Source organism: Agrilus planipennis, unplaced genomic scaffold (genome assembly GCF_000699045.2).
Source record: "Agrilus planipennis isolate EAB-ADULT unplaced genomic scaffold, Apla_2.0 scaffold7, whole genome shotgun sequence".
In the NCBI taxonomy this organism is placed as follows: domain Eukaryota; kingdom Metazoa; phylum Arthropoda; class Insecta; order Coleoptera; family Buprestidae; genus Agrilus; species Agrilus planipennis.
The window spans coordinates 2,920,900-2,934,602 of NW_020439340.1; the positions used below are offsets into that span (position 1 = coordinate 2,920,900).

General features: G+C 33.2%; 1 protein-coding gene across 2 annotated transcripts; it reads right to left on the reverse strand.

Moving 5' to 3' along the window:
• Positions 1-1,359: 1,359 nt before the first annotated feature.
• Positions 1,360-12,331, reverse strand: LOC112905707 (chitin synthase chs-2-like). 2 transcript variants are annotated; one of them, XM_025978642.1, is made up of 19 exons: positions 12,286-12,331; positions 10,531-10,650; positions 10,010-10,251; positions 8,569-8,862; positions 7,736-8,136; positions 6,791-7,101; positions 6,473-6,717; positions 6,123-6,356; positions 5,736-6,030; positions 5,299-5,681; positions 4,506-4,732; positions 4,275-4,442; positions 3,747-4,061; positions 3,346-3,689; positions 2,585-2,795; positions 2,343-2,519; positions 2,022-2,192; positions 1,696-1,927; positions 1,360-1,582 (listed from the first exon to the last, which is right to left on the reverse strand). In XM_025978642.1, exons 2-19 carry the CDS (start codon positions 10,593-10,595, stop codon positions 1,419-1,421), a joined length of 4,479 nt encoding a protein of 1,492 aa, XP_025834427.1. In that variant the 5' UTR covers positions 10,596-10,650; positions 12,286-12,331; the 3' UTR covers positions 1,360-1,418. The 2 variants fall into 2 exon arrangements, with proteins under 2 accessions (XP_025834427.1, XP_025834428.1); XM_025978643.1 differs by lacking the exon at positions 12,286-12,331 and adding an exon at positions 11,650-11,733.
• Between the last annotated feature and the right edge of the window lie 1,372 nt (positions 12,332-13,703).

The following is a 13,703-nucleotide window of genomic DNA, read 5'->3' on the forward strand; positions in this document are numbered from 1 at the left end:
ATTAAGTTAATCATTAGGGGGAAGATAAGATTAAGAAAAGTAAATTCAAATTAAAATTCAGTTGGTTATTGACAAAACAATTATCCAGATTCCGCCTTTGTATTATATATCAATATTTTTTTGCCTGTAGCCTTAATTCTTAAGATTTATTACGTTAACTTCATAAATAAATATCTGTTTTTGTTTTTTCAATTTTAACACACTGAATTTTTTAAATTTAGCCAATGAAAGGCAGACAATTTTTCATAAATTACTGTGCTAACGGTAACAAAGAAATTCACTTAAAAGCCTTCATATGACTTACAAAGAAATCCGTTTGTAATTAGAAAAGGAAATAACTATACTGCCCATATGATACGAATGATGTACAACGGGCCGATTAGAAACTGAATGGATTTCAATCAGAAATTATTATCGATCTATCGAGAACTAACTAAACTTAAATTTAACACAAACAACAAAAAAACATGCGTAAAGACATCAATTGGTACTTCAAAGAATCTGTGTAATCATTATGGGAATGAACTTGCGATTGTGGCAAAGAAAATGCATTGTTTTTGTTATCGTTTTTATTACAATCGAAAATTCTTTGTTGATTAAAGATGATGCTGACAAATTTGAAACACTCAAAAGAAAAGGTGTAAAAACATGTTATTCTTCTGTTCTGTACATGAACATCTTCAATCAATAAAGTTTCTGTTAAAAAAAAATCCAATTTTAATAACAAGGTAATTAATTATGCAGAGTGAAAAATTGATCTCGAAATTAAGCTTTACCATTTTTAGACTTTTCCGACTTTCGATTTTGTACATCATGATAAAGGCTTTTTTTCAGACAAGGTCTAATACTTGAATAAACTGTGAACCACTTGTAACTGATAAAAATTAATTAGATACGTTTGTCAAAACGTCTGTTGTAACGTACATGTTAGTTTATGGAAAACGTAAAACAATTGTGTCAGTATTTTAAATTTATTTTGATTATCAATCTTTAATTGCGAAATAATGTTTTCGGCATGTTTGATGTTTGCATTTATTTTGAATAGTCGGTGTGTTTGTTGGTGATAATAGTCAAAGAAAAAAAGTAAAAAGAATGTACCAACTTTTTTAATTTACTTTCTGTATTTACTTTGATTAGGACATTTCAGTTTAATCGAAGTTTTTCTTGTGAGAGATAAATCTTTATAAAAAAGAGAGTACATTTCGTTAAGTATTTTTAATTTGTGAATTTATTTTATTTTAAGGGAATAATATGTCCATTCTAAAGATTCATTCTTAATATTAGCAAAAGAATTTTAGAAATCGGATGGTTACTTTCTGATATCCAAAGATACTTAGCATTTAAAAATTTAAAATGAAGTTGTATAAGTATAGAAATTTATTTCTTTGTAGATAATTTACAATTTATAGGTACTAAGTTTATGTATTGGTTTCTCCCTCTGGTTCATAACCAAAATTTACGTGACTTTGTCTTGCTCTTACTTTAATTGAAGATACTGAAGGCCTACCTAGATTGGCAACAGTCGATCTGCGTTTGTCAATAGCAAAAGCAATCGATTTTCTTCCGGTTGCATCGTTACCTTCTGTAATTAAAAGATAAAAAAGAACAAGGTTTTTTATTCTTAAAAGTGTCAATTGTCATTTGTTAATGATTGAAATTTGTTTTTGAGTATTATTCTTTATAATAGGTTCTTACCGTAATTTCTAAACTTGGTTAATCTTCTGTTAAAAGCACGTGTTAAATCTGTAGTTGTGGCTTCGTCAGGTTTAGCACCATCTTTCGCCAATCCGATTATAGTCTTTCTCTTTTCGACATCTCTATCTTCTTTATCGTCGTCATCGTCATCGACCCCTCTTAATTTGATAAGTCTTTTTACCATCCTCACGGGATCCTTTTCTAATAATTCTTCATCGGTGAGTTCAGCTTTCTGGCGTGAAATAGTGAATGAAATAAAATTATAATAGCCTAAATGCGTGTATCAAAATCCTGCTAATAATTGTTTATTAAAAAGGATAACTTACCGATCCTCTGAAACTGCAAATCGGAACTGGTGTACTAGACAAAATCTGACAAAATGTGCTAAATCTATGCAAAAGCATTCCAACAAACTGAAGACCCATTAAACAACCGAAGAAAACGACGAACACAAGACCAATGGGTTCCAATTGTAAAAACGTTCTGGTCAGTTGAATCTACAAAGACAAATTCCTAACATACAAAAGAACCGAACGGAGCTTTAAAAAACTTGTAATTTGCCATTAGCTTATTGACAACAATTTATCTATCAATTAACAGGACAATTAGATCTTTATTTACTCATGTATATATTTATTAATACTTACGTCACCGGTAACATCGACGTATCGAAAGCTGTATTTTATTCCAAAGGGCCAGTCGATATGTATTAAGTCCTTGTTGAGCGTGAGTAGGAAAATCGCAACAACAAAAAGCGCGTTTACCATGAGGAACATCATAACGGTTTTGTCGCGTAAGTCTTTCAGGTCCTTGGCCACTTTTTCCTGTAAACCAGATTATCTGTTTGTTTTGGGATGTATCGTACAATATATGTATATGTTTATTCTACCTTGTCGTCTTCGATAGGGTGTAGATACTTGTCAATCAGACCTTCCCAGAAATTCTTTTCTTTTGTCGAAATACAACCGAATTCTCCCCTTCCTAGATTTTCCTCGTACATCCAACTGTTTGGTTCGCTTATTGTTTTCTCTGATATTTGACTTTCGCTTATCAGTGAATATTGGTCTTCCGCATTTTCTATCACCTTTGATAACTCCCCTCTGTAGAAGTAGAAACGTCATAGTTAAAGTTCGGGATGTATATATATCGACATAGTATTCATAAATTCTAATTAGGTCACTAGTAAATATTAAGTTAGTACATCTAAATTATTTGCAAGCTAACTCCTACTACCTACTTAGTAGGCCAATTAGAAATCGTTTAAAAGGCGTTGTCAATAATAATAATCGTAGGGAGGCAGATCGAAGACTAAGGAAGTCGAATTCAAAAGTATGAGAAATGATTAAGGCAAGGTGGTGAAGCGGTTTGTCGTTTTCACTCACCTTGTGGTGATGCCTTGACACTTTTTACGTTATGAATTTATTATTGATGAATTAATATTTTAATATTCTGCTGATTATATTCATCAGGAATAAATTTTTTAAAAAGCGATTTTAATTTAACAAAATTCGCTTATTTTTCATATTAAATTAATTGCAATTGCGCTTGTCAAAATGCGGTTTAAAACAAATAATGTAGACGATGTACTAACAGTGATCTGCATAAATAGTAATTTATGGATAAGTTATGCTAGGGATTTTGGGCACTTACTTGAGTCCTTCCATAATTGTAGTTCGTCTCCTGGATGTAATTGAAGATGATCGATTCTGTTGTGTTGGTTGTCTCTCATCCGGTTCGAGGAGTATTAATTTCTCGATTCCTTCGAGCTTGCTTTCCATTTTTTTGATGTTATTGTTCAGAAGCGCCAGTTCTACTTGTTCCGGGGACTCCTTCCGATAAGCGCATAAGAGTATTTTGAACAAACCGCCGCAGGAAAATTCGAAAGAGCCTGCGTTATCATCACCTTTGCCGAACAAAGCGAATATTCTGTTTTGCATTGCTTTGAGATTTGTGGGCTCTTTCTTCTCGTCTTTTTTCTGGTCTTTTTCCTCTTCCTAACATGTCACACGAAAGTTAAGATATTTTCGGAAATAGATTATTGTGTCACTTACCGCATCCGCTGCCGCTTTGGGCACAACGGTGACTTCTCTGGTACCCCAAGAAATGTTGTTTAAATTGAAAACGGAATAAATGACCAGGATAAGATACATGCAGGGGATAGTGATGAAATAAATGAGGCCGTGTGGAAGACATCCAAATTCCTTGGGATGGAGTATAGCCGCTATTATGAATTCTCCTGCCACAAGCATTAGGAAGAGGTTGCTGGGGGCCAACCAGCCATCTTCGAATATTTGAAGTGTGACACCAACAAGGACGGCCATCATTACCAACGCGTAAACACCACTTATAATGGCGGCCATTATTAACTGCACAAATGTAGATTGTCGTCGAATTAAGTAATAAAAGAAACTGGGCTTAACACGTTGGTGTAAGACATTTTTGATGAACAATACATTCTTCAGTTAAATTTTATTTTAGTCTACAATTTTCGGATAAAGAATGCGCAAAATAAGAGATATCTCCAAAGCATTACCAGTTGAAGAATTAAGATTTCGTTTTTATGATTTAATTACCCTTACCTGAATATTAGCTTTGCAATAGTAGCAAGATATCATGAAAATAATCAGGGGCGTTACGTTCCATTTGAGGCTTGTGTATTGGTCAAAAGAAAACACGGTCACGAGTGCTCCAATTACCATCAACATTAAGGTCCCAGGACCCAGGACAGTTCCAACCATCAGAACAATCTACGTGCATATGTAATTGTATAAAAATCATTCGGAAGAATGCAACTGACTGATTTAATTTACATGATAAAATATATAACCTCGGGATATGTTGTCGTTTACTGCAATGGTTTTTTTGGAGTCTTGGATCAAATCCATAATATTGGCACAAGTTGAAGGCATCCACCGTCTACGCTGGTTGAAAAATTCGTTGAAACCTTCCGGTGCGTGGGTATAAGCGTCGGAAGCAGCAGAATATTCAACCCTGTATCCTCTCTGAAGAAGCAAAGTACACAACCAACGGTCTTCACCTGGACACCAATTTATTTACGTTTGAAAAAAAAAAATCGGTTGTCTGTAAAGTCGGTTTACTGACGATAATTGAACGTGACAACGTCATAAGAAAATACTGATGGAATGGTTTCATTTTTCAAAAGAAAATTTTAATTTTATTTGTTTGATAGATATTTTGTATGGAAATAGAGAAGGAGGTAAATGGAAATGTATTATTGTATAGCAGCTGTCCACGCGGACGCATCGCTCACTCAAGTAGGAGAGAGACAGATGTCGAACGCTGCCGAACGCGGAGGCCGATTGTGCCTCTTTGTCGCTCGTTCCGCGCTCTCGCTTGCACTTCAAGCCTTAAATGGAACGCCTCAGAGCGAGGTAACGCCGCATGAGTCATGTTTTTTCGTGCGTGCAGCCGGCTCCATCGAATTATAAGACGTTGTCACGTCAAAAATTGGAACCAATATGCAAGATAGTGAATGGTGACATGAAATTTTTAAAAATTGTTACTTTTGTATTACATTAATATTTTGCTTTTATGAGAATGAAGACTGATGCACTAATTGTTTGTGATCATTCGATAACAAACCTTGATCGTATTGTACAAAATGTTTGGCCTCCTGGGATCTCATGGTATATTTTCTCATAACACTGTCGTCCATCAGAGCTTTGGCTCTGAAAAGGGAGAAACATCCAGGACTACAAAGCACACAACCGAACATGTGTTCGGCAGCTTTTTGGAGCCAATGACCTACGGCATATTCGAACTTTTGATACCATACCATCACTCCTGAACCAATCGGATGAATTCTTCCACAAGCAGCACCTAATGTTTTATTTTTCTTCATCAAATCCACCAATAAATGTACTGCGTGAGGTTGAAAATCGATGTCTCCATCCAAAGCCAATATGTAAGTGTTTTCTGCGATGATGTCTTTCCGTTTCGGCGAAAGGTCTTTTCTTTCCATTAACCTGAAGGACGTTTAAGTATTTAACTGATCAAACAATGATGAGGTGAATCCTGACCTGTGCCCTAACAAATAATACATGTACATCACTTGTGACCATCGTTTCTTGGGTCGGATTTTAGCTCGATCTTTGAGGTGAGCAATCATCTTCGTTTTTCCAGGAAGAGTCCATTCCAATCTTCCTCCATAAGGTGTAACGTACTTCTTGGGCGCTCGTATTCGCATATGGATTTCGTGTACTTCAGAGGCAGCCTTATCTACTGCTTTCACAAGTTTATCTACCCATTCGTTTACACTGGGATCATTGTCATCCACTGATACTCTTACAAAAGCGTCATCGAAAAATATGTGAGCTGTAATGAATTGAATGTAGAAGATATGAAGATTCATGTCCAATTACCCCATTCATCTCCACTTCTCCACTGCAGGGTAAATAGGTACTTACTTTCTATTTCGAAATAATCGGGTATGTCAAATTCCAAATAGTTTTTGGCGAGTCTCTTGGCACATTGGTCTTCGTCAAGTCTGAAGATTGATTTCAAAAATTCCATCATTTCTTCGGTAGTTTCGTGCCACATGGTTGCACATGCGTAAATTCTTGTAGTTTCGTCCTCCTGAATGGGCGGAGATGAAGACGCTTCCGAATAATCTTCCGTACTAGCGGAATTTTCGCTATAACCTATGACGAAATTGAAAAAATATAAGAACAGATTGCAATTTACTGGTTGTAAACTATTTTTCGAGCTATTTTGCTATAGTTCCTGAAATCCTGAAAATGTTATAATTTCGACTTACTGTCAGACCAGTCCTTTTCCTCTTCAATTATGGATTTGTAGTTTCTTTTTCTGTTTAGAGCTAGAGATTGATCGACGAATACGCCGTCGTACATGGGTTTTGCGAATAATTTTTCGGTTCTTGCGAGCCTCTCGACTCGAGGATTCCAAATATGAAAAGAAATCCACGTTTGCGAAAGCAACCAAATTAACCACAACCATGCAAATTCGTTTTCGATAAAGTTTCGCACAAAATACAGCGGGGGGCTAAAAATCATTAGTGGTATAAAAACCTGCAGAAAAAGGTGTAATGTGTTTGCTAATTAAAACGGTTTTATACCCATTGAAAGCCAAATATTGGGGAATTGCATTTTTAAAAGCACATTCATCGATACTATAAACTCCACAGAATGCAACCAGTGCTGTAATGAGCGTTGGCACGGTTAGATTGATCGGAAAGGCGTAACAGTATGTTTGTACCATTATTTTGCATGCGAATTTTCCGAAGATGTAACATACGTATGATCCAAGTACGTTGATAACGAAAACCCAAACTGGAGCCATGTAATCTGCACTTACACGAGCTCTTCCTCCCGTTGCAATGATTTCCGCCAAACTTAAATCTGATGTGTCTCCAATAATCGGTCGAATCTGAGAAACCATCGGAAGATTATCACACGGAGAAAATGAAAAAGGAAAATATAATTAAATATTAAAGCGATATTTACAATTCATCCCACTATCCCGTTGCTTCATAAGCGAAATTATTAAAAATTATCATACAATTTAGAGCCGAATTTGTAAAAATAAAATCCCAGCGGAAATACCTAAATGTACTAGGTATTTTAGTTGATGTTATAAATTTAATTAGAATAATTAAGNGAATTTGTAAAAATAAAATTCCAGCAGAAATAAATTTACTAGCTATTGTAGTTGATATTACAAATTGAATTGTAATAATTCAGAAACTTGAAATAATTTTTAAAGAAACATGTCAACTTTGATATTGTTACAAGCTACCTGATAAATTATATTATTTCTACGGCAAAAAAAATTTAGTTTGCTCCGTGTACTTAGTTAAGGGTATATTATGAGATTAATAGCTACAAGGGAGTGTATAGTTGATGAACTATACAAATAAAGAATATTATATAGAATTAAATTAAAAGCCAAATCGGGGTGAACATCACAAAAAACAATTTCGTCTCACTTTTAATGTATCAGACTTCCTCGGGCTATATTGTTAGTTAATTATTTTTTTTATTATAATTTTGTTTCTTATTACCTGGTTTATATTGATATAGTGGTCTGAAAAGGCTGTGGTGAACTCCGTGAAAAGAAAAGCGATCCTTCTTTCTTGAATATAAATTATAATGATTACAGTACAGAAGAATAACAGGCATTTCCAGGCGGACACGAAAATGTAGGCAAAATATTTGTCGTTTTTGAATTCTTTTGTGTTTTGTGCATATGTTTTTATGAAAGGCACAGGGGAGTCTTCTGACACGAAATTTTCCCACCATCCACATGATATTAAAACCAGGGAAACCGGAATTAACCATAGGGTTTTGTTGTCCGAAATCAATGGCCAAATGACTAATGCTGACACTTGTGCTAACACGCTTGCGATGTCCAGGATGAATAAAATTTTCATTTTGTTCTTTCTTGACTGGGAACTTAGAAATCCTAGTAAATAATAAATAAAGTAATATACTAATTGTATCTTATATCAAATAATATTCAATGCTTCATTTAATGTGTAATTAATAATAAACATAACTTAAAAAATGGGACGCCTAGGTATAGATGGGAAGGTATACACCTTCTCGGAATGATAATCGAAGGATAACCTTAATCACTGATAATATTTATAATAAAGGTGTTCAAAAATAGAAACATCAAGATAGGTAATAAGCTGTTAATTAATTTTATCAAAGAATAGGGTAGAAATTCATTAAGAAATGTAAGAAAATATGTTGCCAAAGTCAATTTACTTAATTAACAAATACACCCCAGCGTTCAGGTGTATTTTAATGGATTGTGTTGAAAATAGCAACAATTGAAAATAGCGCCTTATTGTATCTATCGTACCCTGTAAAGTAAATAAATGATTCTTACCTACAATGCCAGGAATCACACAAACGACGTTAGTTAACATTGCCCCCTTTACGACATCAATTTCTGGCAAAATACAAAACAAAAAAATCGCCGTCCCGATGGTTGGCAGGGTTTCCGATATGAAAATAATTGACACATCCTTTTTTGTGGGCATACGCCAGCTTTTAAAGATGCAGACGCGTAAGGAGCGTAAAAAAGTTTCAACTTCCGGTACGAAAAACACGCACATTATCAGCCATATCCAAGCCACCCGTTCTGTATCCGAAATTGTAGCCATGAATTGTCCAGAGACGTCTGCAATAGGTTTGATTTTTGAAAATGCAAAAAATGGACTTCAAAACAATTTTACGATTGAAATAATATAAGAAACATAAAAATGTTGTGATCACAGAGAGGATGTAATGTGTTAGATGATATTACGAAATTTTAGAAATTAAAAAACCATTTTATATACAAAAATTACAACTAATGGGAGGCCGATTTCATATTTAAGATACTCCTGTAGGCTATCAACATATCATTGGTATAATTCTTATTCTTGATGATTCCTTAATGTACTCTATTTACTATTAAATATGAAATAATCCTAGTGCTTCATTTAATTTATTGTAACTGTTCGGCAGAATTTTACCTTTTTTTTTATGCATATTATTATTAATTCCTAAATGTAGTAGTAAGTAAAATTTATCTAATATTTATTTTCAAATATTCCGATTTTTTCCTTTTTCTTTTTTGAAGCAAAAGAAATACGTTTTTTAAGCTAAACAAACTAACATTTTGTACCTGTTTTTATGACCATTTGAACCCTTAGCTTGAATGTGTATGTTTTTAACGGCAAAGATTCTAAGAATTTCACCTCCTTTAGAAATCTTTGTCGCCAAAGGAGAAAGTCGGAGTACCAGTTTTTTACCAGTTACCAGTGTAAGTAAGTACCCTTTAAGAGATTGACCAAGCTGTCTCGCCGAGACAGTACCAACCAACCAACCAACCATTTGTTACCACCAAAATCATTTTTGTATATAGTTTTGTATATATATTCAATTTAATAAATAGTGATTATCTTTAGTTAGAGACATCACATTCGGAAATTATTGAAGTGACCCAATTACCTATTAAGTTTACACTTTCGATAATTTACGAAAAAACAGTAACATTACTAAAGGCAGGATAGCATTAGGGTAAGATATTCAGGGATGAGATGCTAAGAGAAGCTAGAGATAGATTTAAATATAATGATGGCGATTTTGAGTTTGGCATGAAAATTAAAAAAAAAATAAACAGAAATATCGGTATGTAACAGATGTAAAAGCAAAAGGATTTATCCAAAATACCACAAGACATTTAAAAAACACAAGATTCGTGTTGAAAATGCTCTCAATATAAATGGGCAAAACACCGACACGTTTTCTTAAAAGTGTTGTGGTATTTGTGAATTATTTACCTAGATCTTTATTGCAGTATATGCGAGATTGATTAGGTTTGATCTGGGATGTCATAAAAAGTAGAGTTCCTTTAGATATCACAGCTCCACCCAGTACACAAGCAAACGTTACAATACATGTTGCAATTTTTAGAGCAACAATGGAATTTTCTATCGTTCTGTTTTCTTCCATTGAACTGGACAGATTTTTGGGAGGAGGATCCTTGAAAACATCCCATGGTTTGATCTCTTGTTCAGTTCGACTTTAAAATGAAATTATGAATATGTACATATCAATCAAGAAGGTGGTGTAAGGTGCACCCTTTAACCTATTTAAAAAAGTTAGTGTAGGAGACCCATGATAGTGTGAACCGGAAAGAACGATTACTATTCATATGTCAATATATTGGGGATTTTTTAGGCAAATAGAAATTTGATTCTGCACCCCAACGTCGCTAGTTTTTTCGAGGTTTGAGTCTTGAGTTTCAGTTATGCGATGATTACACTATCCTGGGTCTTTACTGATCATCGAGAAAACTTACGTATTATCACAAAGAGGTTCTTGTTCCTCTTCATCATCATCATTCGTCGGTGTTCGTTTTCTCATGTTTGTTATAAAGGGATGAAATTATTGAAAAAGGAATGTACCTTTTCTTAATTTCCTGTAAGTTACGATGTGGTATAATACATATCTAAGTAAAAGTAATTAGAATAAATACTTGTGCAATTCGGGAAGTACCTTTTCTGCATTGATAAAAAATCGATATCGCAATTTAATATCTCAAACGTTTAAGATTGTACACTGTACGAAATACTTACTAATGTGGTGTTGTATTATAAATAGATGAAACAAGGAATTAATTTAGGTATGTTTTTTACCAATAAAATTCAAACTAGACTAACTTTACGACTACTATAGTAATACGGAAATGTACAAAAAGGGGTTATTCATATTATTTATTAGAGTGATCCCAAGAACGACATATTTAACGGTCATGATTATCAGGGGTTTAAGTAATTAACAAAATCTTTTTCTTTAAACTCATAAATGCAGGTACGGGAAATTTCTTTGGTTGGTTTGGATATGACGAAGCAAATATATAGTTACAAACTAAAATCTTTTAGAAATTTCCACTAAACTATAAAACTATTCCATAATATGTGATGTTTATTAAGCATTATCAGCATTGCGTATACTGTAAATAAATAAAAAACTAGAGCAATTTTCGAGATAATATCTTTAAACATACCGATGCTAGAGACAATAAAAAGAATTTATAATAATTTAGTAACAGTTTAGCACAACCCTTCTTTTTTATTTTTTCAAAAATGGCGAGACTGGACACGTCTTTTTGTATTTTTTATTGAGTTTTTTTTTTAACAGAAATCTATCGACATATTTTAAAAATTTGTTGCGTTATTCACTGACAATTGTTAGTAACCCTTCAAGTACTAGATAAATTTTGACGTCAGCAAATAAACGTGGACATTTCTCGACTGTTTATTGATAACAAATGGAAGCTGTTGTTTTGAGCATTGCAGTTTTGCATTTGTCATAACGTTTTTTTTATTGTTTGAAGTTTAAAGGCGTAATTTTTAAAACTGTCTACCTGAAGCAAGTCTAATTTTTGTTGTTCATAGAAAGCGAATGAAAAACGTACCCTTTAAGGTCTATTTTAAAAAATCAAATTCACTCATATGTACACTAAACGGTGCACTACAACCTACTGATTAGTGAAAATACAGCCTTTTCATAAATCGATTAAATTAATCTTTAGTGGGCAGATAAGATTAAGTAAATTCAAATTAAAATACAGNCAGCATTGCGTATACTGTAAATAAATAAAAAACTAGAGCAATTTTCGAGATAATATCTTTAAACATACCGATGCTAGAGACAATAAAAAGAATTTATAATAATTTAGTAACAGTTTAGCACAACCCTTCTTTTTTATTTTTTCAAAAATGGCGAGACTGGACACGTCTTTTTGTATTTTTTATTGAGTTTTTTTTTTAACAGAAATCTATCGACATATTTTAAAAATTTGTTGCGTTATTCACTGACAATTGTTAGTAACCCTTCAAGTACTAGATAAATTTTGACGTCAGCAAATAAACGTGGACATTTCTCGACTGTTTATTGATAACAAATGGAAGCTGTTGTTTTGAGCATTGCAGTTTTGCATTTGTCATAACGTTTTTTTTATTGTTTGAAGTTTAAAGGCGTAATTTTTAAAACTGTCTACCTGAAGCAAGTCTAATTTTTGTTGTTCATAGAAAGCGAATGAAAAACGTACCCTTTAAGGTCTATTTTAAAAAATCAAATTCACTCATATGTACACTAAACGGTGCACTACAACCTACTGATTAGTGAAAATACAGCCTTTTCATAAATCGATTAAATTAATCTTTAGTGGGCAGATAAGATTAAGTAAATTCAAATTAAAATACAGTTAGTTATTGATAAAATATTAAAATAACTAATAAATAAAATATCTCCAAAACATCTGTATGGTTTGTTTTGGTACCTTTCGTTGGGTATAAAAGGGTTTAATGGGCTAATAAATTTTGAAAATATTAATATTGCACTTATAAAACATGACGATTGTTTAATAAATCTTCAATGTAGGTACTTTTTTTATTGTGAATAATTTCTGTTATCTTATTAGTAGGTAGTTAATAAGCATGTTTCAAGTATCTACATACTTCATTGTTTTTGTCGTTGTAGTAGCAAATATGTAAGTTTCAATTGGTTTATCTCTGTCACAGATATTTTTAGATTTACTAAGAATCTTGGGAAAACTATTTGGGGGGAGGGCTAACCCTTTATCAATTATTACCTACTCTTGAGAAAACCTAACTACCTTTTCTAGGAAACGTGAGGGAAGGATTTAAGTCAAAAGCCACTCCGAGTAACGTGGTTTTTTATTGTGTGACAAACAGGGTGTCAGTAAAACAGAATTGTTTTTGAGTTTGATATGGTACAATCCAAAGGTACGCACGGAATTGTGACGAAAAAGTATTGGTTATTAACCAATAAGTATTTCCAAACTGATTGTGAATTTCATAGCTAAAACGCAAAAACAAATATCGTACGAGTTGTACGTTCTGATTCATTTCAATTCAATTCGCAATGAGTAAAAACAAATCGAATAGCGCCGTGTCACATTTCATGTGGAGATTCACAATTAAACGGATCAGTTGATAACAGGCGACAAGAGGCACTAATAAAATTTTGATTTGGCAAATATTTGAACTGCGACTAATGGATGTTTGTTATTTTGTTTGTTCTTTGAATAATAACCTTCACTTGTTTTATATAGATTCAATTTAATAATGTGCTGTAATTGCCAAAAAATTTGTAGTGCGTTATACTTTACGTAAAATTTCACAACTGAAAATATACAACAAAATAATGATGTATTGTTACATGGTGTTCTTATTTAGGCCACCGGTACGAAGTTGGGACATCTAAATTATTTATTTTAGGCTAATTAGCAATAATTATAATGATAGTATAATCAAAAAGTCAAGAAGTTGAGAGTCGGGTGTCCAATTCAAGATCACGAAGATACAGGGTGGTGAGACGGCTTCATTAACCCTGCGATAGTTCTTTGCCTTTTCTACTAGTCATTCTAAATTGTATAATCCACTTTCGATATTAGATTAAAGCAGAGCCGGGCAAACATTAACTTCGCAGGAGCTGCTACATGAG

Bases quoted from the DNA above. Each gene is read 5' to 3' on its own strand.
- LOC112905707 (XM_025978642.1), bottom strand. From the start codon at position 10,595: ATGAGAAAACGAACACCGACGAATGATGATGATGAAGAGGAACAAGAA. The intron at 7,102-7,735 runs GTAATAAGAAAC...ATGGTTTCTCAG, and splicing joins ACTATATCAATATAAACCAG to ATTCGACCGATTATTGGAGA. The intron at 6,357-6,472 runs GTAAGTCGAAAT...ATTTCGTCATAG, and splicing joins GGAAAAGGACTGGTCTGACA to GTTATAGCGAAAATTCCGCT.